Consider the following 26986-nt stretch of genomic DNA (forward strand, 5'->3'; position numbering starts at 1 on the left):
GAGATCCGTCCGGCTGTGGCCTGGCCGCCGGGTCCGGGTCCTTGTCCGGGGGTGGGGTGCGGTGGGGGGGTGCGGTGGTGGGTGGGGGAGTGGGGGAGTGGGGTGCGGTGGGGGGATAGGGGGTAAGGGGTGGGGTGGGGTGGGAAGGTGGGGGGTGGGGGTGGGGAGCCGGGTCGCCTTCAGAGCCCAGGCTGGAGGGGCGGCAGGGGCGTGTGTGCCCGGGAGGCGTGTGCCCAGGGCCGGGCAGCGGCCACATGGCCAGCTGGCCGCCTGGTCCGCCCAGGGAACTCACCCTGGTCAGTGCGGGGCTCCGGGGAGACACCCCGCCGGGGAGGGGGCGCCCGGGAGGGGGCGCTGGGGGAGGGGGAGGGGGCGCCGGGAGAGGGGGCGCTGGGGGAGGTGGAGGGGGCGCTGGGGGAGGGGGCGCTGGGGGAGGGGAAGGGGGCGCTGGGGGAGGGGGCGCTGGGGGAGGGGGCGCTGGGGGAGGTGGAGGGGGCGCTGGGGGAGGGGGCGCTGGGGGAGGGGAAGGGGGCGCTGGGGAAGGGGGCGCTGGGGGAGGGGGCGCTGGGGGAGGTGGAGGGGGCGCTGGGGGAGGGGGCGCTGGGGGAGGGGGCGCTGGGGTTGGGGCCGCTGGCGGAGGGGGAGGGGATGCTGGGGGAGGGGGCGCTGGGGGAGGGGGCGGGCTCACACCTCACCTAACTCCAGGGCGTCCTTGCAGCCAGGGGTGCCAGAGCTCTGTATCTGGACTGACAGAGCCCCGTCTCCCGGGCTGTGTGTCCCTGGGCAGCTTGCTTAACCTCTCTGGGACCTTAGTCTCCCCACCTCTGAGAGGAGGATCAGGATGCCCCCGGCTGCTCTGCGGTGGGTAAGGGTGTGGGAGGCGCCTGTAAGCCCATGGCACAGGGCTGTTCACTGTGTGGTCATGTTAGCTCTGCCTCCAAGCGGGTGTGTGTGTGTGTGTGTGTGTGTGTGTGTGTGTGTTTCCTACTGCGTGGTCTCCACCGCGACCCGGGTGCCAGCCCGTGCAGCAGCCCTGGGAGCGGACCGGCTCTCCCCTTTTCGGAGCCGGGAAAGGGGTGTCCTACGCGCCTCTCCCAGGGGCAGGCGGGCTGTGAGGCTGGCGTCAGCACCCCAGGCGCAGGCTGGGTGCTGTCCCTGTTCCCAGAGCGGCCAGGGCTGGGGGGGCAGTCAGTCAGGTGCTGGCCCGACCGCTTCCTTCCCAGGGACCCGTCACCCGACGGGAGTTCAGGTCCATTTGGTTCTTTCTTTTCTTTTCTTTTCTTTTCTTTTCTTTTCTTTTCTTTTCTTTTCTTTTCTTTTCTTTTCTTTTCTTTTCTTTTCCTTTCCTTTCCTTTCCTTTCCTTTCCTTTCCTTTCCTTTCCTTTCCTTTCCTTTCCTTTCCTTTCCTTTCCTTTCCTTTCCTTTCCTTTCCTTTCCTTTCCTTTCCTTTCCTTTCCTTTCCTTTCCTTTCCTTTCCTTTCCTTTTCTTTCTTTCTTTCTTTCTTTCTTTCTTTCTTTCTTTCTTTCTTTCATTGATGTTTTACAGAGAGGAAGGGAGAGGGTTAGAGAGCTAGAAACATCGATGAGAGAGAAACACCGACCAGCTGCCTCCTGCTCAGCCCCCACCAGGGATGTGCCCTCAACCAAGGTACATGCCCTTGACCAGAATCGAACCTGGGACCTTCCCGTCTACAGGCTGACGCTCTATCCACTGAGCCAAACCAGTTCCTGTCATTCAGTTCTTTCTTCGAGGAGGTTCTGGCGTAGGGGCACTCAGGACTCATGCCCCTGCCTCCGGGCAGTGCGTGGGGCCAGTGCGGGCATGGGGACCCCGTGAGGCCCAGCCCTTCCTGGCTCCTTAGGGGGGAGGCGGGGAGCACGGGCAGGCGGGGATCCAGGGACAGACGGGGGGGGGGGGGGTGGCGGAGGCTCTTGTGTGTCCCGGGAAGAATTAGGACACCAATGGCGCTGGACTCTTCCTCAGCCCCGGCCACACTGACCCTGAACTTGCCACGGAAGTCAGTGAATGTGACCCTGATCCCAGCATGCGGAGGTCTGCCCTGCTATGGGACAGCCGGCCAGGGAGGGATGGCTTGGGAGCACTCTCGTCCTGAGAGAGGACACTCTCCTTGACAGCTGGGGGGGGGGGGGGGGGGCGGGGGATCACGTGGGCCGGGACTTCCTGTCCTCAGCAGCTGCTCTCGTCAGTTTTGGGAAGGGGTGTGTGAGTCCCCGCAGGCTGCTGTAACCATGCGGCACCACTGAAGCGGTGGAATCCGTTGGTGGGAGCGGCCTGAGCGGCAGCAGTTCGGTTTCTCGCTGTCCCGGAGGCTGGGCCCAGGCCCGGGTGCCAGCGTGGCCGCTGTCAGGGGGGAAGGAACACTGCCTGGCCTGCGGGGCCCTCACGTGGTCTCTCCGCTGTGTCCTGAGGAGGTGGAGAGAGATCTCTGGTGCCTCCTCCTCTTCCTTAAAAAACATATATTTTTATTGATTTCAGAGAGGAAAGGAGAGGGTGAGAGAGATAGAAACACCAGTGATGAGAGGGGATCCTTTCACTGATCCGCTGCCTCCTGCACGCCCCCTACTGGGGATCGAGCTTGCAACCTGGGTATGTGCCATGACTGGGAATCGAACCATGACCTCTTGGTTCCTAGGTTAGTGCTCAACCACTGAGCCATTCCAGCTGGGCTCTTCCTCTTCTTATAAAGACGCCAGTCCTATCAGATTGGGGCTCACCTTTGACCTCACTGAACATCCGTTATCTCCGTGAAGGCCCGGTTTCCAAATGCAGTCCACTGGGGGCTGGAGTTTCCACACAGGAAGTTGGGGGGATCCCGAGCAGCCCATCACAGAATCCTTCTGAACGAAGCACAGACGCACAGGTCACCCCCAACTTTAGGGCTTCCTGGTTCTAGCCTGGGTCAAAGGTCAAGCATTTGGTAATCTTTCATCTTTTGGTGCGGAGGAAGCTCACCTCTCTTGTATTTACAGCTGTCTCTATCCTTTGTCCCAGGAAATGAGCTTAACGATTTTTATTTATTGGCGCCCCAGCTGGTTTGGCTCAGTGGATAGAGTTCCGGCCTGCGGACTGAAGGGTCCCGGGTCCAGTTCTGGTCAAGGACACATGCCTGGGTTGTGGGCTCCATCCCCAGAAGAGGGGCATGCAGAGGGCAGCCCACCAATGATTCTCTCTTCCTTGTCTTTCTCTCTCTTTCTCTCCCTTTCCCTTTCTCTCTAAAATAAAATTTAAAAAATGTTTAAAAAACTCTTTATTGGCAAACTAGTTACAGCTGGCATCACCGGCCTTTTGATTTTCCTGCCGGAGTTCCTCATTCCAAAGGGGTCAGGGCCCAAGGTCACAGCCCTCCAGGGCTGGTTGAAATGCAAGGTTGGGGCTCGCCCTCCTCCAGGTGCCCGCTGTCGGCCCAGGGAAACATTAGCCCACTCGGTTTGTGTTTCTCAGTCATCTCCCTGTGAGAGTGAAACGCACTGACTTGCCGGCGGTCACATGGTGGCGACCGCGGCAGTCTTTCCGGGGACACGAAAACCATGTATATGCCCTTGGTATATGCTGGGCACCGGGGACATGGAGACCATGAAGGCGAACCCCACCCCCAGGGAGCGCCTCACGCCAAGAGGGCCGGGACCATGCGGGGAGCTCGGCTGTTCTGGAGGGGCTCCCTCCCCCTGGAGCAGGGAGGCCGTGGGAGAAGACTCCACCTTGGACTTGGCTCTTGTAGGGAAGGCAGGAGTTCCCAGGGAAGGAGGCGCTGGCACAGGGGGGAAGGGTGCTCCAGAGGATGGAACAGAATGTGCGAAGGCAGATGGTAAAGAGTAACCATGGCTCATTGGAGAGGCTGTAGGGGCTTAGCACGTTTGCAGGATGGGGGTGAGGCTGGAGGGCACAGGGGATGAACCCCAAGAGCCCCATGGCCATGTGCTTGGACTGGATCCTATAGGCCCGTGGTCGGCACACTGCGGCTTTCGAGCCACATGCGCCTCTTTGGCCCCTTGAGTGTGGCTCTTCCACACAATGCCACAGCCTGGACGAGTCTGTGTTGAAGAAGTGGTGTTAGAAGAAGTTGAAGTTTAAAAAATGTGGCTCTCCAAAGGAATTTCAATTGTTGTGCTGTTGATATTTGGCTGTGTGGACTGATGACTTTGCCGACCCCTGGAGCATTCTGGAGTCTCTGGAGGGTCTCAGCAGGGGCGTGGTGAGGTCCTGGGAGGGCCGTGCTCTCCCAGGCCGGAGCCGCAGGGCGTGGAGAATAACGCAAGGCCAGGCCGGAGCCCGAAATGTGCCATCCGCATCCCGCTGAGATGAACAGCGCAGTGACTTACCTCGCACGGACTGCGTTTCAGACCTGCGTGGGGATGGTTTTCGTGGCTGAGCCACAAAGTCTCAGAACCCGTGTTTCCCGGAGAGGTGACCGAGGCTCCCACGGCCTGTGTGGAGGAGCCGGGGATCACGCCTGGGTCTGTATTTTATTATTATTATTATTATTATTATTATTATTAATTTTAAATCTTCACCAAGGAGTGAGGATATTTTTTCCATTGATTTTTTTAGAGGGGGGAGGGGCAGAGGGAGAGAGCGAGGGAGGAGAAACATCGGTGTGAGAGAGACACATTGATCAGTTGCTGGAGATTGTACCTGCAATCTAAGTACATGCCCATGACCGGGAATCGAACCCAAGACCCTCAGGTGTGCAGGCCGATGCTCTGCCACTGAGCCAGGCCGGCCAGGGCCCCGGGTCTGTGTAACTCCAGAGTCTGGGACCCGACAGTGTCCCATGGGCTGTGTCTGGAGGCCTGTGGGACGGTCTGTCTCTCTCAGACACACGGATGAGCAGGCAGAACGGGCCCGGCCTGCAGACCAGGCTCCCACAGGGATACTTCCTGACAACACGGATCCTACGTGACCATCTCGGACGCCAGCTTCCAAGCGCGCTTGTGGAGCAATCATGTCACAATACAAGGCTCGGGAGCAGAGACAAAACCACCGGCCGTTTCACATTCCCGGGAGCATTGCTTTTAAGTTGTTTTCCCCCTTAATTCCCTTATCCATGTCTAGACACCTCTGTTGTTGTTGCTAATCTTCACCTGAAGATATTTTTTCCATTGATTTTTTAAAAAGAGAATGGAAGGGAGGGAGGGAGAGGGAGAGGGGAGAAAGAGAGAGAGAAAAAGAGATGCAAGAAAGACATATTGATTGGTTGCCTTCTGCATGCACCCCAATTGGGCCAGGGTTCCAACATGCAATCCAGTCATGTGCCCTTGACCATGGGCAAATGCTCTAACCACTAGGATACACCAGCCAGGGCCCATATCTAGATGTTTTTATGTAAGTATACACCTACCACTAATAAGATGATTCCTGTTTTTTTCACTTAGCCTCCTATTTTAAGGAGTCATGTTATGATATCGTAAAAATTAACAGTTTAATGAGTTTTAATATTCTATCCAATGGAACTATCATCATTTACTTAAATATTTTCTTATTGTTAGGATGCAGGCTTTCAGTTTTCCATCTTTATAAATAGTTGCATCAAAATTTTATCCATAAAGAATTTCTCTCCACCCAGCCAGCGAGGCTCAGTGGTGAGCACCGACCTATGAACCAGGAGGTCACAGATCAATTCCCGGTCAGGGCACATGGCCCGGGTTGCAGGCTCTATCCCCAGTGTGGGGTGTGCAGGAGGCAGCTAATCAATGATTCTCTCTCATCATTGATGTTTCTCTCTCTTCCTCTCTGAAATCAATACACACACACACACACACACACACACACACACACACACACATTTTCTTTAAAAGAGTTTCTCTTTTTTTCAAAGAATCCCTGCAGGGAGTGAAATGATTGGGTCAAAGGGGTTGAAGACTTCTCAGGACCACAGAGACATGTTGTGAAATTAGGTTCCACGGGGCTTTTAGCCAACATTGCATCACCGTGTGGCCAGCGCCCACGTGTGAGGGGTGTCGGTTTAGCGTTTCCGTGTACTTTCACTGTAGTGGCAGGAGTAAGAGATATTTAAAAATAAGTGTTTCCCTGGCCAGGTAGCTCATTTGGTTGAGCGTCATCCCATACACTACTAGCAAAAGGTGGCGGTTTATCCCCCGGTCAGGACACGTACTTAAGTTGCAGGTTTGATTCCTCGAAAGGATGCATGTGTGAGACAACTGTTTGATGTCTCTCCCTCTTCCTCTCTCTCTCTCTCTCTCCCTCTTCCTCCCTCTCTCTCTCTCTCTCTCTCTCTCTCTCTCCCTCCCTCCAAAAACAAACAAACAAACAACAACAACAAAAAAAAAACATATATACTGGGATGAGGATTTAAAAAATAAGAACAGAAAAATAAAAAATACCTCGCACTGTCCCTAAAAGCTAAAAATAATAGTAAGTGTGGTTTCTATATTATTATCAGGCCAGGGAACGTTGCATGGGCTTACAGCATCAGAGTGTCTCCTTAGTCTAAATAAATAGCCATGGAAAGCCGTTTTCCGGAGCAATAGTCAGCTCCCTAAGGCCATTGCGTGACTCTCCCTGAGGGCGGCCAGGCCTCCAGGACACAGTCTCTGGGCCTGGGGTCTGTGTCATGTGACCCACACCGTGTGCCGGCTTCGTCAGAACTTTAGGCAAACCCACTCCTGCCCCACCTGGGTGTCCAACATGCGCCCACGGCGACTTGTGGCTAAGGTGGAATCCACCAGGAACATCGGAACGCTCAGAGTTGCGTGGAAAACTCGGCTCCTCTGTAGAACGCGTGCCCACAGGTGGGGGCGGGAGCGATGGCTGTGCGGGTGCTGGGTCAGTGGACTTGCTTCCATACTTGTGCGAGGCTCGTGCGGATCTAATGCAGGTTCTAGGATGTAAAGCTTCGAGGTGAGGAACACACCTTCAAAAGCGCCTTCTGATCTGTCTAGTATGTGAGGATTAAAAAAAACGGCCTGAGCAAATGGCTCTAAGTCCGTGTGAGATGGTTTAGCAGAAACCAATGGCAGGATTCATCTCTACTTTTCCAAAGGTGCAGAAAACCGGAGTGGATCGGACACGTCTGAGACATGTGGGGTCATCTCTGTCAAGCGAGACGTGTCTGTATGCCACTGCCTTTTGTTGGTTCTGAGGCTCCGTGTTTGGGCGAATCTGAGATGGGGCCGTGGTGTGTGACCACGGCGGGCCACGGGGCATGTGGGATGCTGTTTTGTAGTTCTCCTGTGGTCTATTGTACACGCCCAGCTGACCGGTGGCGAGAAGGAATCACATCCCCGGCTGACAGGCAGCACGTGCCCTCAGGGGCCACACACGATGGTGCGGCCAGTGTGCTGGCATCTGGATGGGATGGAACCGCCTGGCCAGGCCAGCCTCCTGCAGGTGCCAATGACCGGAGGCAGCCGACCCATGGTTCTCTCTCATCACTGATGTTTCCATCTCTCTCTCCCTCTCCCTTCCTCTCTGAAATCACTACAAATGCATTGTTTGTTTGTTTGTTTTATATAAAAAAAGAATAAATCTACAAATACCAGGCAGGTGTGCCATTTTAAAGTTTCTAGTGGTGACATTATATAGGTAAAAAGATATGGATGCACTTAATGATCCATTTTTACTTAACCCAATGTACCAAAGAACGATACGGTTCCGATGTGGAAGCAGTGCTGATGGACACAGGCGTTGTACCCTCCTCTTCCTGCGGGGTATGAGTGTGTGAGCTCCCAGCACCCTCCCCGGGGCTGACCGCGTTCAGAGTGCCCGTGGGGCCCGTGGCTGCCACGTGGGCAGCGTGCCTCCGTGTCCGTGCCAGGGTTTAGTGCCTCGGCCCACAGGCTGAGAACCACTAGCGGGTCGCCAAGACCATTGGAAAACACAGACATTTACATCACGACTCATAACAGCAGCACAATGACAGCTATGAATTACAGCAACGAAAATAATATTATGGTTGGGGGTCACCACCACACGAGGAGCTGGGTGAAAGGGCCGCGGCCTTAGGAAGGTGGAGAGCCACTGGCTTAGTGTTGCCGCCTCCTTCAGGTTTGCCAGCTGGGTGAGCCGAGCACCCATTTCCTCATTGTTGTGCATCGCGTTTCTTGAGGAACGAGGCCGAGGTCTCCTCCTGTGGCTCATTCCCGCCTCCGTGGCATGCCGGCCTGGCTTTGGGATTTTCCTGCTGGAAGTCTGGCCTGGGGGGAGAGGGGGCATGTCTGCGGGTCCTGCTCCGCTGTCACAGGGCAGTGGCCTTGGGGTGAGTGGGACCCTAATAACCGGGACATATTCCTGAATGACAGTGATTCAGTCATTTATGTCTGTAACCCCGTTTCCTGTGGGCTCTGAGTCCGCGTTGCCGGGTAAAATTCCACTTGGACGTCTCGGAAGATTGAACGCCTCACGCTCCGACGGCCTCAGCCAAACCCACGTGCTGCCTGAAGTCCCCGCTTCTGTGTGCGGGATCACCATCTCGCCAGGAGCCAGAACAGCTCTGTTTTCCTTTGCTTCCAGCTCCTTCGCCCCTACAGATTCAATCGGGCACCTGGCTGTGCTGATGTTATCCCTAAATACCTCTCACATCTGCCCCCGTCTTTTCCACCACCCCACCAACTCCAAGCAAGCATATCCGCCCCCCCCCCCCCCCCCCCCCCCCCCCCCCCGCTTCCTGCTGCCTCTGACCTTTCAGCACTTCCTCCACCCAACGTCCGAGATTATGGCTTCACGTCGCATATACCGTAAGGCTAGGCCCGCTCGGAGTTCTTTCTTGGCTCCAGTGCTCCTGCGTCGAGATTAGAGCCCTGATAAGGCCTCCAAGGCCTTTGGTCTGAACCTCCTCCTTCTCCCCCCACCACTCCATCTCGTGTTGTCCTCCCCTGCTGGAGTCCAGTGACTCCGTGTGCTTAAAGGTCCTGGTCCAGTGCCGTCACGTGGCTGCTCCCCTGCGCCCTGAAGCCACTTCTGTTCTTACAGTCCATGTTGTTATGTGCATTCCGAAATCACGGGGTGTTCGTTCCCTTTCCTGTAAGCTGCGTGGGCAGTCCTGCCCCAGGGCCTTAGCACGTGCTGTCCACCTGGCTTGGTTTTTCCCCTCTCTCCTGCTGCAAGCTGTCTTCTCCGACTCCCAGGTGGGCCAACACCCCCGGGCCCCTCCCACGGCCTCGCACCCCTCGTGGCGTGTATCGCGGTGGCAGTTCTGCCTCTCCTTGTGGGAGTGCTCCGTGAATGCCCGACTCCCCTGAGCCCCAAGACTCCCCGAGGACCCGGCCTGGGGCCACGTCACAGGCTCTGCCCTCCCTCGCCGCTGCTGTCCTGGGGTGTGTGTTGGAAAAGACGGAGAGAAACCACGCTGTCCCCTGGGCAAGGTGCAGGCTCCCTGCTGGAGTCTGACAGAGAGGCTGGGACCAGACTGCATCCAGGAGCGCTGCACGGGCCAGCTATTTCCGGGCACAATGCTATCCGCTGTCACAGTAATGCTGTGAGTGGCGCCGGCCTCATTTCCTCCCGGCACCCCGGGCTCCGCGGTTGACTGGGTTGTCCTGGGTGGCAGAACGGGGGTGCTTGGTCTCGCTTCCTTCCCTGTGACTCGGGCGGCCTTTTCCAGACCCCGAGGCTTGCATCCCTCCAGCAGAAGCTGCGCGTTAGCTGCACCGTTATTTACCTGAGGCTTTCTCGGGCTTCACTGATTCCACTTTACTGCAGCCTCTGACAGGGAACTTTACACCGAGTGGCCAGGTGATGATGATCTCTGAACGCATAATCATCTGGCCACTCAGTGTCTATCCTATGGAACAGTGTTTCCCAAACTTCTCTCATGATGAGAATCACCTGGTGGAGTTGTTAAAACACAGATTCCTGAATCCCAACTAAGAAGTGCTAAACTAGAATTTTTGAGAACATATAGGTAAAATTGCATACCTAACTTAGTGCTCTGTATATAACATCTGTCTTAGAGCACTAGTTAAGTATACAATTTTACCTATATGTTCCGAAAAATTCTAGTTTAGCACTTCTTAGTTGGGATTCAGGAATCTGTGTTTTAACAACTCCACCAGGTGATTCTCATCATGAGAGAAGTTTGGGAAACACTGCTATAGAATAAAAGGCTAATATGCAAATTGTCCCCTTGCCAGGCAGGCCAGCCAACCTCCCATGTCCCCTCCCCCTGGCCAGGCTGGCTGGACCTCATCCATGCACGAATTCATGCACTGGGCCTCTAATATAAATAGTAGATGCCCCTTGCAGCAAGATGCCTGCAGTAGGGCTTCCTGCTGCCATCTCCCGTCCCCCACCTGCCTCCCTCCCTTCTCCCCGACCCGCTTGCCTGCTTCTCCACAGCTCTTCTCCCTTCTGCAGCCCTTGGCTTCTTTCAACGCTGTCTTCAATCTTCACTCTGGCCTGGATGAGTATGCAAATCAACCCAACCAAGGTGGTGGTTAATTTGCATACTCATCTTTATTGACTGGTGGGCGTGGCTTCAGGGTGTAGTGAAGGTATAGTCAATTTGCATGTTTCTCTTATATTAGAGAGGATACTGAGTGGCCAGATTAACATGCGTTCAGAGATCATCATCCTCTGGCCACTCCATGTACATTGCCAGCTTACGTTGGAACAGACTCCGACGGCTCTGGAGAGGAGGGAAGATGAAGCAGGCGATGCACAGCAGGGGAACGCCGTGGGGGAGACACGCTGCCCCTGGTGGACCCTCTGCGCGGGGGTTTATACTGAACGGACTGCCGGTGGTGCTGACGGCAGTGGTACGGGTGCGGGTTGGCAGCGGACAGGTCTGCAGGGGGCACCCAGCTCAGCTGTTGGCACCGTAGCCCAAAGGTAACGGCAGGTCCCCGCAGGAGGAACCCCACCCTGTCCCCTCATCCTAGGAGCTGCATCTGATGTTCCTTTAATCCCTCTCTTTCTCCCTCAAACCACATGCAACCCCAGCCCGGCTTACAGGCCGGATACTGGCCTCTGTCCTCAGGATGCACCAGGCCCCCTGCCCAGGTCCCTCATGGACCTCTCGCACGGACGCCCTATCACAGAACAGTGGTTCTGAGCACAGACCCCGGGTTCCCCGCTGGCCCTGCCATTTATCAACGGAGCAAACTCAAGTCCATTTCTTCACCCCAGACCCTCAGTTTCTTCACCTGTAAAATGGGAGTACACGGGACTTCTTCACAGATTGTTGGGAGGAGGAGATGAGTTTCCGTGTGTGAAATGCTTGCTGCAGAGTCTGGCACATGTGACCATGTAAGGTTTATTCCATTAAATGGAACTCTGTGGCCGAAGGAGGTCACTTTGCCACAAAGCACAGATTTGGGGGTTTAAAAGCACGGATTTGGGGTTTCATAGGTTCAAATCCTGACATTTCTACCTATTGTCTGTGTAATGAAGGGTCTTGGTTTCGATTCCCGGTCAAAGGAGTGTACCTCAGTTGCAGGTTTGATCCCCAGCCCTGGTCAGTTCATGTGTCTCTCACATTGATCTTTCTCTCTCTTTCTCACTCTTCTCTCCTCCCTCCCTTCCACTCTCTCTTAAAGATCACTGGGGGAAATCCTCAGCCTCAGGACAGGGTCATAAAAATAAAGTAAATCCTCAAGAAAGGGGGTGTGCCATAGGTGTTCCTCCTTGGATATATCTGTGTCTGGGGAGACACTTTTGTCCTTGGTGTGATGCACTGGGGAACACAGAGGCTTATGTACCTTCTCGCCACTTGATCCCATGATCAGGGTAGCAGGCAGAAGTGGTTAGGGGCAATCAGGCAGGCAGGCAGGCAGGTGAGCAGTTGGGAGCCACAGGCAGTACAGCTCACAGGCAGTACAGCTGGTCAAGTTCAACAGTCACTGTGCGGCAGGATTGTCTGCAGGTCACTGACTTGGTAGAAGGCATTTATCAATTCCATTGAAAGTGTAATTATTTTTAAAGCATCTTTTTAAACAAAATAAAAAAGTTGCTGTGTGTCATCCTATATAATAAAAGCCTAATATGGTAAGTGTCCAGTTGTCCAGTCAGCCATTCAACCAATCACAGTGTAATATGCTAATGATATGGTAAGGCCACTCAACCACTCGCTATGATATGCACTGACCACCAGGGGGAAGTCGACCAGTTGCTGTGACATGCACTGATCACCTGGGGGCAGATGCTCTGACTGGTAGGTTAACTTGCTTCTGGGTTCCAGCTGATTGGGACTGAGCTAGACAAGCCAGACACACCCTGGAGCCCTCCTGCATCTCTCCCCAGCCCCAATCATGCACTGGTGGGTCGCTCAGCCTGGCCTGTGCCCTCTCACAACCCAGGCGGAGTAACCCCCACCCTGAGTGCATGAATTTCATGCACCAGGCCTCTAGTATTCAATAAGTTACAACATAGGTCCTTATCCCTCCTCTCCAGAGTGTAATTGCTTCATCATCCCCAAGATTCAAAGGGAGCTTAGACACACCTTTCCTGTGTTTACCAGAATTAGGCATTTGCATAGGACAGTGATTTACATAGGACAGTGATTTGCATAGGACAGTGATTTGCATAGGACAGTGGTTTGCATTGGAATGTGGTTTGCACTGGCATTTTAAGTACTTCTTCCAGGAAATTACAAGTGCCTCTGATCTTTCTGGGGTATCACAGTCTTTTAGATTGAGGTTATAAATCGTTCAGAGCTTCTGTTAACCAATCCCTGTAATTTCTGTGGCATGATGGGGAGGCAGAGAAATAAACCTGTACTGATTTTACTTTTTCTTGGCCAGCAAATACGACACAAGGTCAGGCCCTGGATGCAAGCTGGCACTGTGGTTTGTGTCGTGTGTGCCTCTGACTTGCCCCTGTGGGCCGGCACTCGCTGCCCATCCTTCATCTGGGTTCCCATTGTTCATTTCTGTGAGACACCATCTGGACATTGCGCTGTGTGCCTTGGATGTAGCCTATCCTATATAATAAAGAGATAATATGCAAATTGACCATCACTCCAACACACAAGATGGCTGCCCCCATGTGGTCAAAGATGGCCATCCCCATGTGGACACAAGATGACCGCCACAAGATGGCCAGCAGGGGAGGGCAGTTGGGGGTGACCAGGCCAGCAGGGGAGGGCAGTTGGGGGTGACCAGGCCTGCAGGGGAGGGCAGTTATGAGTGACCAGGCCAGCAAAGGAAGGCAGTTAGGGGTAGTTGGACCAGCAGGAGAGCAGTTAGGCATTGATCAGGCTAGCAGAGGAATGGTTAGGGGGTGATCAGGCTAGCAGGCAGAAGTGGTTAGGGACAATCAGGCAGGCAAGCAGGCAGGCGCGCTGTTGGGAGCCAGCAGTCCTGGATTGTGAGAGGGATCTTGGACTGCCAGTTTAGGCCCAATTCCTGAACCAGCAGTTGGACATCCCCTGAGGGGTCCCAGATTGGAGAAGTGCAGGCTGGGCCGAGGTACACCCCCATTTTCCTCCACCCCCGTGCACGAATTTTATGCACCAGTCCTCTAGTTTTAGATTTAATTTTGTTTGGTGAATCGGTGGATTCTTTCACTAGTTCCTCAGATAGCTCTTTATGTCTCATTGGCCCCTTTCACTTCCCTGGGGCTGGAGAAGTGGCCACTGCTCCTGGCCTTGCTGGGGCGTCTGTGTGTGTGTCACTGCGCTGTGACCGGACCTGCCTCTGTGGAGAAGACACGCCCCAGCCTGTGTGTCTCCCCCAGAGTGCCCCCCAGCTCCTGGGAAATGGGGAGACTGGCGCACCCTGGCCAGCCAGCACGAGGGGACTGACTCGGGGAACTGAGGGCACGGAGCGTTTCAAAGGCTCGCAAAGAATGACGTTCTCGGGGCGTTTTTAACAGCATAAAAATAACTACAAATAAAAATCACATTCACGGCAAGATTCTCAGGATGAAAACAAAGATCAGATACTCAAGATGCTCACAGAGCTGTGCTGGCAGAAGGGACTGCCGAGGGCCGGAGTTAGGTGTCTATTTTCCATTCCTTTCACGGTTTTGTTTTCAACATTTTTTTTTTTTTTTTTTTTTTTTTTTTTTAACGCCGAGAACAAATTAGTTCCTTTGTTGGGAGAAATGGCTTGTGCGGAAAAAAATGGAAGGGTGCTTATCTGCAGGATGGATTCAGTTCACTCCGTCCTCCGGTTTCATCCATCGTATGGCTAAGTCCTGCCGCAGGCCAGAGCCTCCTGGGGTGTTGTTGCTGCGGAGGCCGCCTCGGTCCTGCCCCAGAGGAGACCGTGCATCGCTGATCGGTAGGCCCAGCACTCCGCATTCCCATCTTCAGGCGACGAGTGAGGTGGCAAAGGGCTATGGCACCATTTACAGCAGCGCAAGTGGCGAGAAAAGCACAAACGGGTGTCTGAGTTCCCCGTGGGTGTCCGCTCAGCCCTGTTCCCGAATGTTCCTGAGACACAGGGAGCTCCCCATAGTTCTCTGTGAGCGAGTGTGTCTGTGGCCGGATGAAGTGTCAGCTAGGGAGCCTCTGCCACCTGGGGCACCAGCCAAGGCCCCAGGCCTGATCCTGCTCCGGCCGATGTCTGCCTCTGGCATTTACTCGTTGGGACAATTTACTTCATTCCTTAGGCCAAACTGCGGCTCTCCAGCCCCATGCGGCTCTTGGGCCCCTTGAGTGTGGCTCTTCCACAGAATACCACCGCCCCGGGCGAGTCTATGCTGAAGAAGTGGCGTTAGAAGAAGTTTAAGTTTAAAAAATGTGGCTCTCCAAAGAAATGTCCAGCATTGTGCTGTTGTTGATATTTGGCTCTGTGGACTGAGGAGTTTGCCGACCGCTGTCTAGGCCTTTGTGACCTGGCCTAGAGCGTGGGGATGGTATCATACTACATGAATCAGATGTGATTATTAGACATGTTGGCACCATTCCTGCTCTTACCTTTTTTTTTTTTTTTTAATCCTCCCCCGAGGATATGTTTCTTTATTGATTTTAGCAAGAGAAGAAGGGGAGAGAGAGAAACATCTATCGGTTGCCTCCTGTGCGTGCCAGGGCCAGGGATGGGAATGGATGGAACTGGTAACCTTGTGGTGTGTGGACGGCGCTCCAACCAACGGAGCCACCGGCCAGGGCCCCGCTGTGGGCATTTTTGACCCGGGAGACACGCAGTGTCTTTGGGTAGCGTACTGCGGACCCCAAGAGGCCCGCTGGGAGGCCAGGTGTGGGACTTTATTTGAGCAGCACCCCCCTACGCCACCGCCCCGGATCGAGTGCCAGCTCCTTCCCATGCACCAGCGCTCCGGGACACGCCCTGGGAATGAGCTCTGGGTGGTTGTAAGGAAGCACAGACCGGTCAAGGGCACCTTGGCCACGTGCAGAACGGACATCAGCAGGACCCGAGCGGAGACTCCGAGGACATGGAACGCCAGGATCCGCTTCTTAGAACTCTGTAAACGAACCCCGGTTCTGCAGAAACCCACGGAGTACTAACGGACTCCAGAAAAAACAGTGGCTCTCGGTCCAGCTCACCCAGCCCTCTCCCACGCCCGCCCTGAGCAATGGCCTTGGAGCCATCAGCCCCGTTCCCAACCCTGCGCCCCAGGGCCCAGCCGTCTGCCCGCTCCTGCAAGAGGCCTGTTGGCCCCTGCATTTCCAGGAGGGCCGTCCCCGCAGCGGGACAGCCACTGCCCAGCTCAGCACCCTGTTGCCCAGCGGAGGAGACCTGTGCGGGGTCACCAGGCTGTTGCTTTTCTGCAGAAACCGGATGTCTGGGTTTTTATGTGAAATGTTCAGACTTTCATGGCTAGTGTCGAGTGACGTCATAAAAAACAACCCTGAATAGGCCAAATAGAAATCAGAGCATTTCCATCCACAACCTCGGATGTGAGGCACAGAGAGGCTGAGTTACTCGCTGAAGGTCACACAGCAGGATGCTCCGCCAGCGTGCTCGGTGACCCTGGGTTCTTGGTGCCGTGTGCCACCTCCCACGGCGAGGAGGAGCGTCCTCTGGAGAGGAGGATGGGCCACCGAACGGCCACGAGCGGTGTCCACGCCGGAGGAGGCGGCCGCTGATCAGCAGGATGGCGCCGTGGGGGGCGCTGGTGGAGAGGACAGGCTTTCTTTCTTTCTTTCTTTCTTTTTTTAATATATTTTATTGATTTTTTACAGAGAGGAAGGGAGAGGGACAGAGAGCTAGAAACATCGATGAGAGAGAAACATCGACCAGCTGCCTCCTGCACGCCCCCCACCGGGGATGTGCCCACAACCACGGTAGATGCCCTTGACCGGAATCGAACCTGGGACCCCTCATTCCGCAGACCGACGCTCTATCCTCTGGGCCAAACCGGTTTTGGCAAGACAGGCTTTCTTTACACCCGACTACTGTCCTTCTGGGAGGCCTCGTGGGATGGTGCTCGGATCCGGAATTTCTCTCTCTGGGAGACAGAGGGGAGGGCTGGGGAGGGAGGGAGGGAGGAAGAAGGCGCAGGAGAAGGGAGAGAAAGAAGAAAGAACCCCTAACATTACCTCTTCGGTTTATGCCAGTGGGAAAGGCATTCGCCTCACAAACGGGGCTGGATCCTTGGGACCGTTATGGATCCGAAAGTCCATTGGAAATTCCGTCGCCGTGTTTTGCAAGACCGGGAGGCTAGAAACGATGCTTTTGTCATCGTCTCCGACAGCAGACACTCTCTCCCATCTCGTGCCCCAGTTGCGGGGGACAATGGTTCCGTCTCCTGGAAGGTTTTCTTCTTAAAGACAAAGTGCTCCTCTCATCTGCATGTCTGCTCTCTGAGAGGCTTAATAAGCCGCAGCAGTGAAATCACCGCTGAGGTCCCTCGGGAGGGAGTGGCTGCGGATTGGCATCGGCGTGTGCCTCTTCCGCGGGTGCCGCACGGAGCCGCCCGCCCGGTCCGCAGACACCTTCCCGTGGGTGCCGTGTGGCGGTTAAACCCGGGCCCTCGGGTGGCAGAGGCCCGAGGCCGTGCATGCAGCCTTCACTGAGGAAGCAGCCCGACCTCCGTTTGCTGGGAGCCGTCCCGGTTTTCCAGCACCTCCTCAGCTCAGCGTCCCCCGTGTTCTCAAAAGCGGCCCGGTTCTGCCCCGGCCGGGTAGCTCAGTGGTTAGTGCGCTGACCCGGTTGGGTACCAGAGGGTCTTGGGTTTGATCACTGGGCAAGGGTTTTGGGTTTCATCCCTGGCCCTGTGGTCACGGCGCCTGCAGGAAGCAGCCGGTCCATTTGTCTCTCCCACAGTGACGTTTCTCTCTCTCCCCGCCTCCTCTCTCCCTTGCACTCTTTCTAAAAATCAGTGGGGAAAATATCCTCGGACGAGGATTAGAAACAAGCGTCCTGGCTCTAACACTCGGGGTGGTCGTGCTCACAGTGGGCTCACTCTGCACCAGGCACTGCCCTCCGCTGGTGGGGAGGGCGGGCGGACAGACGGGCAGACCCAGCCCCGCCCTTCCCTGGATACTCACCTCACGGCGCAGGGACCCCTCCAGTCCTGCCCGCCCCGTGCCTCGGTGTCCTCCTCCTCAGGGTGCAGCGGCCAGTCTGCCTGGCGACGGAGAGGTGAGGATGCGGAGAGCCAGCCGGACGCCCTGCGGTGGCACGGCCGCTGGCGCCGCTCCCGAATGGCCCAGCGCACACACGTCGGGGCGGAGGCCCACTGAGAGCTGGCCGCCAGCGAGCGCCGGAGGACAGACTCCAAAGGCACCCTTTATCCATGTGTTTGTGTAACACGTAACGGACATGCTCTCTGCTAACGCGCCCGGGCTCCAGGCTGGGTGCTGGGTGCTGGGGCCTCGCTGGTGAACGGGAGGCAGCCCCTCCCCCTGTGCCCAGCGCCGTGGCACCGAGGCTGCTGTGCAGAGAGAGGCGGGTCTGTGTTTGGTGAGGGGGTCAGGGGTACCCCTGTGATGGGTGAGACACCTCCTCCTTCAGCTGGTGCCGCCCTGACCTCCGGGCCTCCGGACGTGGCCTTCTGCGGGGAGAGGACCTTCCGGAGGTGGCCGGGCGAAGGGAGGCCTCAGCGGGGGACCTGGTCAAGGGCACTGGAATGGACCCAGGCGTGCACACGGGGAAGATGGGGGCAGAGATCGGGGTGATGCGTCTACAAAGAGAGGCTCAGCAGAGATGCCAGCAGGCGGGGCAGAGGCCCGGGCAGGTCCCCCTCACGTCCTCTCTGACCTCAGACCTGAGAGAGGGCGCACCCTGTGCTCTGAGCACTTTGCTCCGGGGCCCCAGGACACTGACACAGCCTCCCGGAGCACCGGGCGTGGTGGGGTGCACGCTGGGTGTGTGGCGAGCTGCCGCGGCCGGCCCCCCTCCTGTCCTTAGCTACGGACGCTGTGAGCCGGACTCCTACACGCTCGCTCTTCTTCAAGATCGAGGGGGGTCATTGGCTCAGGAAGGGGGGTCGTTGGCTCAGGAAGGGGGTCATTGGCTCAGGGGGGGGGGGGAGTCATCTGCTCCAGGAAGTAGGCTCATCCTTCTACCTCCCAGAATCCCGAGCAGAAGTCATCAGGAAGAGCCGGCAGGGAGGCTGAAGCAGCAATTAGGAGAGGATGGTTCTGATTACGCCCGAACACCCATGGTGGTGAAGGATGGAAACTGTGAAAGGCAATCTGTATGCAAACGCTCCCCGTGTTCGCGCCGCACAGGCTGCACCTGTCATCAGCGCTAAGACCTCCTTCCCCGTCCTTCCTCACGGCCACGCCGGCCGGCTCCCGTGCCACCGCCACGCAGGCCGAGGCCACGGAGGTCTCCAGAGCCTCGTCCGCCAGAGCCATGCCCAGGGCTATTGCCGGTCAGGAGTGAGCTAAGTGTCCATGAACAGCTGTTTCACTGAGGCTCCGGGGAAGCGAAGACGGGCACTGGCTGGCAAACAGGCATGAACGCGGGAGAACGTGCCCTCGGCGAGGGCGGTGTGTGCAGGATCCCGTGACAGAGGCGTGTGCGCAGGCCTCCTTGACGGGTTGTCTTAGTTTGGGTTTCCCGAGAAGCAGGCCTGAGAGTGGGGTCCACATCCGAGTAGTTTGTGTAGGGGGGGACCCCAGCTACCGGCAGGGAGGGGCGGCGGGAGGGAAGGGAAGGCGGGGGGAGGGTGGGGGAGCGGGATTCCAGAGTGAGTTACCGCCAGGGCACCTGCGGATCTGGGAGCCATCCTCCGTGTCAGGGACGTGGGACCGTGGTCCTCCCAGGCCATCCGTCCCGGGTGAGGGCGGCCCCCAGGGGGGTCAGCTCTGGGTGTCTCCCCCTGGCGGGGCAGAGAGAGTCCGGCACGGGGACAGCCCAGGGAAGAGGTGGGCGCTGCACTGGAACGTGGGGAGGAGGCTGAGTTTCTGCTGCTGGAGCCTCCGGTCCATGGGGCTTTGTTCCCCGGCCCGAGGCAGGGGCTGCGCTGGGCGAGAGGAGGCCGGGCGTCTGAGCAGCCCTCACTGTCGAGGAATGTTAGGGTCACGCATGTTCCCTCAGACACGTGCAGCTGAGGAATGTCAGGGTCACACATGTTCCCTCAGACACGTGCAGCTGAGGAATGTCAGGGTCACACATGTTCCCCCTCAGACACGTGCAGCTGAGGAATGTTAGGGTCACGCATGTTCACCCTCAGTCACGTGCAGCTGAGGAATGTCAGGGTCACGCATGTTCCCTCAGTCACGTGCAGCTGAGGAATGTCAGGGTCACGCATGTTCCCTCAGTCATGTGCAGCTGAGGAATGTCAGGGTCACGCATGTTCCCTCAGACACGTGCAGCTGAGGAATGTCAGGGTCACGCATGTTCCCTCTCAGACACGTGCAGCTGAGGAATGTCAGGGTCACGTATGCCCCCTCAGACACGTTTTGCTGAGGAATGTTAGGGTCACACATGTTCCCTCAGACACGTTTTGCTGAGGAATGTTAGGGTCACGCATGTTCCCCCTCAGACACGTGTTCGACGCCCTCCTTCTTGCAGATGTCACCTTTCTCAGCGTCCACATTGGCTGCCGTCCTGGTTACCAGCACCATGTTCTGTCTGCATCGGGCCGTGATTTCCCGAACGCAGAGGGCCGCTGTGTTTGCAGAGAAGAGGCAGAGTGAGGAGAAAGCCCAGGGGTTTGGGGTTTTATGAAGCACATCCATCAACCTGAACACAGAGCCGTGTGCAGTGAGGCTGGAAGAGGGGTGGCTCGGCTTGGCACACGGCGGTGTCTGCTGTGCTGGACACACGGGAGGTCTGTGCGGAGCCATGGTCCCGCCGTGGCCCCGGCCAGCCCGGAAGGCAGCTCCAGCTGAACTGTGGGCGTGGGCCTGGTGACCCCTGAACTTTGGGGGAGGCTGTGTGCGGGGCCAGCAGGCCTGTGAGCAGGATGCCGTGGGGTGGGGAACTCCCTGTGGTGGGAGGAGTGGGGTTCTCGGGGTGCTGCCGGAGCCCCACGGGCGGTGAGACGTGGTGGAAGCTTTGTTTGCGTGGCATCACGCCCCTGGTTCCCAGTCCTGGTCCCTGGGTCCGTTCCAGAAGAAGCGGAGCGGGGCGTGCGGGACAGCTGGAGCCACGCCAGTGTCCGAGTGTCCGTGGGAGCCGGTCCCGTCCAGCATCAGGCTCCTTCCCGCCCAGGGTCCAGCGTGTGTGCGGTCGGCCTGGCCACGGCCGCGCAGGACAATGCCAAGGAGCCAAGCGAGAGCCATGAGCCCCTGTGCCAAGGGAAACCACGAGTATAGGAAAACGAGTGTCTTTGTTTAGGGCTGTGGTCGGCAAACCACGGCTCCAGAGTCACATGCAGCTCTATGGCCCATTGAGTGTGGCTCTTTCACAAAATACCACGGCCTGGGCGAGTCTATTTTGAAGAAGTGGCGTTAGAAGAAGTTTAAGTTCAAAAAATTTGACTCTCAAAAGAAATTTCAATCGTTGTACTGTTGCTATTTGGCTCTGTTGACTGATGAGTTTGCCAACCACTGGTTTAGGGGATTATAGATCCCACTTCCCGCCCACTGGGGTGGCCATGCCCATTCCGGCCAATCATCTCAGTGCCCAGGAGTGATTGACAGGCAGCATCTTCCCTGTGTGGTGCCCTCCCCCAGGGCTTGGCAGGGAAGGTACCTGCCTTCGATGCCTGGTCTTCTCTGTGCTACTCTCCTGCTCTGAGGAACCAGCGGCCACACCTGCTGGCCCTCGGCGCTGGGCTCAGTGTAGACCGTACACGCAGCCCGGCGTGCCTGGGGGTCTGTGGCCTTTGCGTGTCTTTCCTTTTGAGGGTGGAAGTCCCCTACCTCGGTGGGTCACGGGGAAGAGACTGCGTGGGTCCGGAGAGAGGAGTCCGGAGAGAGGAGTCCGGGGTGAGCACGGGGCTTGGAGCCTGTGAGGTCAGATGAACGGGGAGCCACTCCTCCTGGGTCCTGCTCTGGGCCAGGAGGGGGAGGGGGAGGAGGCTGGGAGCCACCAGGAGGTGCTGTGAGGTGGGCAGGGCTCTGTGTGCACAGCCTGGAGACCAGAGAAGCCTCGGAGAGCCATGGTGTCAGTGGGGACAGGAGCCGCTGTGCCCTGTGCCCATGAGAAGAGGAAGGTTTAGGGTGAGGGCTGGATGGGTTCCGGGGGTGGAAATTGGAAGGCGGAGGCGGCTGGGAGCCACCAGGAGGCGCTGTGAGGTGGGCAGGGCTCAGTGGGCACAGCCTGGAGACCAGAGAAGCCTCCAAAAGCTATGGTGTCGGTGAGGGCAGGAGCTGCTGTGCCCTGTGCCCTTGAGAAGAGGAAGGTTAGAGTGCGGGCTGGAAGGGCTCCAGGGGTGGTGGTTGGGAGGGAGAGGTGGTGTGGGTGCAAACGGAGTGGGAAGTGAGAGGGTGCCCGACCATGGACGCCAGGAGGTGCTTCGGAAAGGAGCAGTACCGAGGAGGGGGGGGGGAAGCCAGGTGTCTGTTGGGTGAGGCGTGGCCACGTGTTGCTGTGCTTAGGGACACCGCTGGGAGCCGGGCGGGCGCGGGGAGCTGGATGGAGCAGGAAGGGGACCCTCAGGAACCATGCGTGAGGGGAGGCACCAGACAGAGCCATGCCAGAAGGGGAGCGTGGGCACAGCGTCCCCACCTGCCCGTGCCCCGCTGCCAGGTCTGAGGCCGGCATCCACGACGGAGGGGCAGGACATGGTCATGCAGGAGGCAGGGCTGGCTGAGCTGGCGCTGAGTGCCAGGGGCACGAGGGAGCAGAAGAACGTGGAGATGTGAGAGTCCCAGCTCTCTGCCGTCCCCTCCCCTCCACACCCCCTGGGGGCGCTCACGGCCCGGTGGATTGGGGGGAGGGGGGCGGATGGAATATGCGAGAGGTGTCCCTGCGGGCGGTGCTGCCAGGAGAAGGTAACGCAGTGGGAATGAGGAGCCTCTTGGAGCACACGGCTGGGCACGTAGGTAAGAATGTTCGGAATGAATCCGAGGTTTGGCCAGTCTGACTTGTTCCTTTTTCTCTCCCCCACCCCCTCCCCCCATTCTCTTTTGCAGTCAACTTTGACCATTTTCAGATCCTGCGGGCCATCGGCAAAGGGAGCTTTGGAAAGGTAAGAAAGATGGTTCTTTTTATAATATTTGTTTATTTTTTTACAGAGAGGAAGGGAAAGGGTAGAGTTAGAAACATCGAAGAGAGAGAAACGTCATCAGCTGCTTCTTGCACACCCCCTACTGGGGATGTGCCCGCAACCAAGGCACATGCCCTTGACCGGAACCGAACCTGGGACCCTTCAGTCCGCAGGCCGACGCTCTATCCACTGAGCCACACCGGTCAGGGCATATTGCGGTGTGTTAATCCGTTTCACCGTGATGGACCCCAGGGCGGTTCCTCGGTTTGACGGTTGCAGACTTTGCCCGGAAAGCCTACGGGCTCTTTGTGAGCGGGATTCCGTTTCTCTGGGTCGGTACCTGCGACTGGAATTGCTTGGGACAGAGCAGGCGTTCGTTCCTTTTGTGCAGAACTGCCGAAAGGCTTCCGACGTGGCTGCATTCTGCTGCTACCGAGGGCTCCATCGGCTGCCCGTCCTTGCCAGCACAGGGTGCTACCGGTCTTCCTCCCCTTAGGTATTCTGAGTGTTTAGTTGTATTTCAACATGGTTCTCACTAGCATTTCCTTGACGAGTAATGCGGATGAACTTCCTTAAAAAATATATTTTGTTGATTTCAGGGAGGAAGGGAGAGGGAGAGAGAGAGAGAAACATCCATGATAAGAGAGAATCATGGATCGGCTGCCTCCTGTACGCTCCCCACTGGTGATAGAGCCCACAACCCAGGCATGTGCCCTTGACCGGAATCAAGCCTGGGGCCCTTCTGTCCGCAGGCTGATGCTCTATCCACTGAGCCAAACCTGCCAGGGTAGAGATGAACATTTTTTTTTCTTGTGCTTCATGAAAAAGTTGTGAAGTTTTTATTCATAACTTTTTGGCATTAAAAACTGGGTTGGCTTATAATTATTTTTATTTTAACAATATTATTTTTATTGATTTCAGAGAAGAAAGGAGAGGGAGAGAGATAGAAGCATCAATGATGAGAGAGCATCATGGATCAGCTGCCTCCTGCACGCCCCACACTGGGGCTTGAGTCCTCAACCCGTGCATGTGCCCTGACCGGGAATCAAACCCTGACCTCCTGGTTCATAAGTTGATGCTCAACCCCTGAGCCATGCTGGCTAAGCTGATTTATAAGCATTGAGTGTGGGCTATGTGTCTGGATGCCGGTCCTTTCCCTACGAAGCTGCAGTCCTTCTATTCATTTTTCTTAGTGTATGTCCCGTGCACAGATGTTTGCCATGTGGATGGGGTCCGATGTATGGAGGTTCTCCTTCCAGGCTATTGCTGTGTGTGCCTGGCAGAGGAAAACATGGCTCAGGAAAACATGCTCAGGTCACCACGCTGTTTTCCCAGGTCCCCTTTGTAAACGCTGTACGGGTTAGCTGACAGGGTTAGTCCCGTCGTCTAGTTTGCCTTACCCTTTTTGAGTGATGTGCAGTAAGGGTTGAGGTTCACGTGCTTGGTATATGGAGACCCGTTTCTTTTTCTTTTTAAAAAATATATTTTATTGATTTTTTTTACAGGGAGGAAGGGAGAGGGTAGAGAGTTAGAAACATCGATCCGCTGCCTCCTGCACACCCTCTACTGGGGATGTGTCCGAACCAAGGTACATGCCCTTGGTCGGAATCGAACCTGGGACCTTTCAGTCCGCAGGCCGACGCTCTATCCACGGAGCCAAACCGGTTTCGGCTGGATATCCGTTTCTGGAGAAAACGCCCTTTGCTCCGTGGCTCGCTCTGGTGTCCAATGAGAAGTCAGGTTTCTGACAGAGTGGGCGGTCTCTGGCTCCTATTCTGTTGGCCTCCCCTCCTGTCCAGGCACCGGGTTGTCCGGATGGCTGCAGGCTCACAGTAAGTCCTGAAACCGGTCTGCTGGCCGGTGGGCCCTGGAAGGGTTCAGGGCCACCTGGAAGGATCTGTCAGGAGCGGCCTCGCCAGCCCTCACAGCACACGTGGCTGAGCAGGGTCTGCCCCCGCCATCAGACTGCCAGGCTCTGAGGGGTCGGGACTGGTCCTTATCATCCGCCCGCCCATCGGCACTGGCTCCGGGCTCAGCGTGTGGCAGAGGCTCGGTCACCGCTGCCTGGGGCGATGAGGAGGGGGAGAGGAGGAGGAGACGGCCCTGTCTGTGGAGCAGCCCCGATGGCATCGAGCACGGAGTAGATCGTGTGCTCTCAGTGCCAGCCCGGGAGGCCCTGTGTCTGGCTGTTGCCTGCTTCTCAGACCACCGCCCCCCCCCCTCCCCGTCTTCCTGCTTGGCCCTCTTCCTGTCTCCCGGCACGCCGGGCCGATCGCTGACTCAGGGCCTTTGCACATACTGCGCCCTCCAGCCCTCCCAGTCCCCCCGGCACTGCCTCCTGGCCCCCCTGATGCTGGGCCAGCGGAGAGAGTCTGGGGCAAAGTGTGTGCTCCTAGGGAACTTGGACGGAACCGGGCCCCACGCCCTTCTAGCGAGGGAGGAGGAGACCTCTGGGAGAGCGTTTGGAGACGTTTGCTTCAAAGCTGCCCTTTTCAGCCGAAACCGGTTTGGCTCAGTGGATAGAGCTTGGGGACTGACGGGTCCCAGGTTCGATTCCGGTCAAGGGCATGTACCTTGGTTGCGGGCATATCCCCAGTAGGGGGTGTGCAAGAGGCAGCTGATCGATGACTCTCTCTCATCGATGTTTCTATCTCTCTCCCTTCCTATCTGTACAAAATCAATAAAATATATATTTAAAAAAAAAAAAAAAAGCTGCCCTTTTCGGATCAGCAGTGGCCCCTCCGCTGTAAGAGCCGGCGGGCGGGAGCCTACCAAACGGGAGTTAATTAAAATTCATGGAATCGCCGAGGCAGAGTGTGCACGTGGTGGCGGGAAGCAGCACGGAGGAACAGGATGAGAGTCCGCCTGGCGAGGCGTGGAGATCATTTCCCACCGCGAACATGTCGTTAGCCGTCTCACTCCGCACGCCAGGCTCCCACCTCTGCATGCCGATGTCTGGGGGGAAAGCAATAGCTGGTTCATAGCGGACGAACCAGTTTAGGGCCCAGACGGCAGCAAACCCGCTGGGGAATTAAGCAGGGGTTCGATTTTGCATATGTGCTTATCAGTTTGAACGTTCAGAAATGTTTTTTTTTAAATATATTTTTATGGATTTCAGAGAAGAAGGGAGAGGAAGAGAGAGAGAAATATCAATGAGGAGAGAGAATCATGGACCGGCTGCCTCCTGCAGGCCCCCGACTGGGGATTGAGCCTGCCACCCTGGCAGGCGCCCCAACCGGAAATGGAACCATGACCTCCTGGTTCCTAGGTCTACGCTCAACCACTGAGCCACACCGGCCGGGCATGAGTGTTCAGAAACATTTGACTTGGCTATTCCCTGCCCCTCTCCCCCTTAAAAATAGTCTTTTGGAATCGTTTTGACCTTTTAAGTTGCTGGCCTTTGTGGTAACGGTGGCGCTCGGAAAACGCCCAGCAGGAATTGGAGGTGGACAGCACACGTTCACGGCCGCTGCCCTGCACTGTTCGAGGCGGCTGCGTGTGACCGACAGCTGGGCAAGGTTCGTGATGCCACAGAGCTGACAGTTCCCGAGGGAGACTGGCGGACATGCACACAAGGAGCTAACACTGCATTTCAGCAGCCACCATTGCTCTGTGGGGGAGTGTGGTGTAATGGCCTGGGAGGGCAAGGCTGCTTTCTTTGATCATGTGACCATCTGGGGTAAGAGCACTACAGACGAAAGGGGCAGCAGGTGCAAAGGCCCTGTGGCAGGGGCAGAGTCAGTCATGAGGCAGGGGCAGCAGGTGCAAAGGCCCTGCGGCAGGCACAGAGTCAGTCCTGGGTCAGGGGAGCAGGGCATAAAGGAGGGGACAGGGGCAGGGGCGGCGGAAGCATGTGCGGTCCCTGTCTGCTGAGCAGAGACGCAGAGTCTGTGATTGCTTTTTGGAAAGCGACGAGCTAATCGGTCTGTAGCACGCCGGTCCGAGAGAGTCAGTCAGAGCTGAGCTGGAATGCTGGCTCACATCGGGGGCTCTGGCACGGGGCCTCCCTCCTCGGAGCCTGAAAGGGAGCTGGTACCTCACGCAGGAGCCGTGATTAGAATTCCGAAGCATGATACTCGGGCCGGAAGCCCTGGCTGTGCGCGCAGACGTCTTTCCCAGCGGGCGGCTTCCGCTCCTGGTGAGGAGAGTCTGCTCGTTTGCTGCTAATTGGGCTGTGTGGGCTTGAGGCGCCCCGTGGAGGGGTTTGCTGGCTCCGGACTTGCTGTGTGAAGAGCTAAGTATCGCCGGGAGGGCAGGCTCACTCCTGATGAGTGGCTTTCCAGCCGTGGCCGGAGCGGCTGGCCCCTCGCGGACCGATGTGACGGCCTCCATCACTCAGTGCGTTTCCGTCATCTTCCGGTAACCAGTCCCGTTCGTTCCCTCCGCTGGGCGAGCCCTGCCAGCCTCCCCCCTGCTCGGAGTGCTCCGACCTCGCTTCACCCCGACGACACGATTCCGTCACCGCGGGCGTCAGGAGCGCCGGCCGGTCCTGGCCCCTGGCCCCTGGCCTCCGGCCCACACTTCCCTGGTGTTTCCTGATTCTGTGTGTTCCTC

General features: G+C 57.0%; 1 protein-coding gene across 4 annotated transcripts in view; it reads left to right on the forward strand.

The window, feature by feature from the left end:
• The window catches only part of STK32B (serine/threonine kinase 32B), a 65859-nt gene that overhangs the window by 274 nt on the left and 38599 nt on the right, over nt 1-26986 (forward strand). For all 4 annotated transcript variants that reach the window (XM_084864755.1, XM_084864756.1, XM_084864757.1 and 1 more), the window contains exon 2: nt 22359-22414. In XM_084864755.1, coding sequence (XP_084720881.1) covers nt 22359-22414 — 56 coding nt within the window. The remainder of the gene's footprint in view (nt 1-22358; nt 22415-26986) is intronic.

The sequence above is a fragment of the Pipistrellus hanaki genome (genome assembly GCF_964339955.1).
Source record: "Pipistrellus hanaki genome assembly, chromosome: 1".
Taxonomy (NCBI): domain Eukaryota; kingdom Metazoa; phylum Chordata; class Mammalia; order Chiroptera; family Vespertilionidae; genus Pipistrellus; species Pipistrellus hanaki.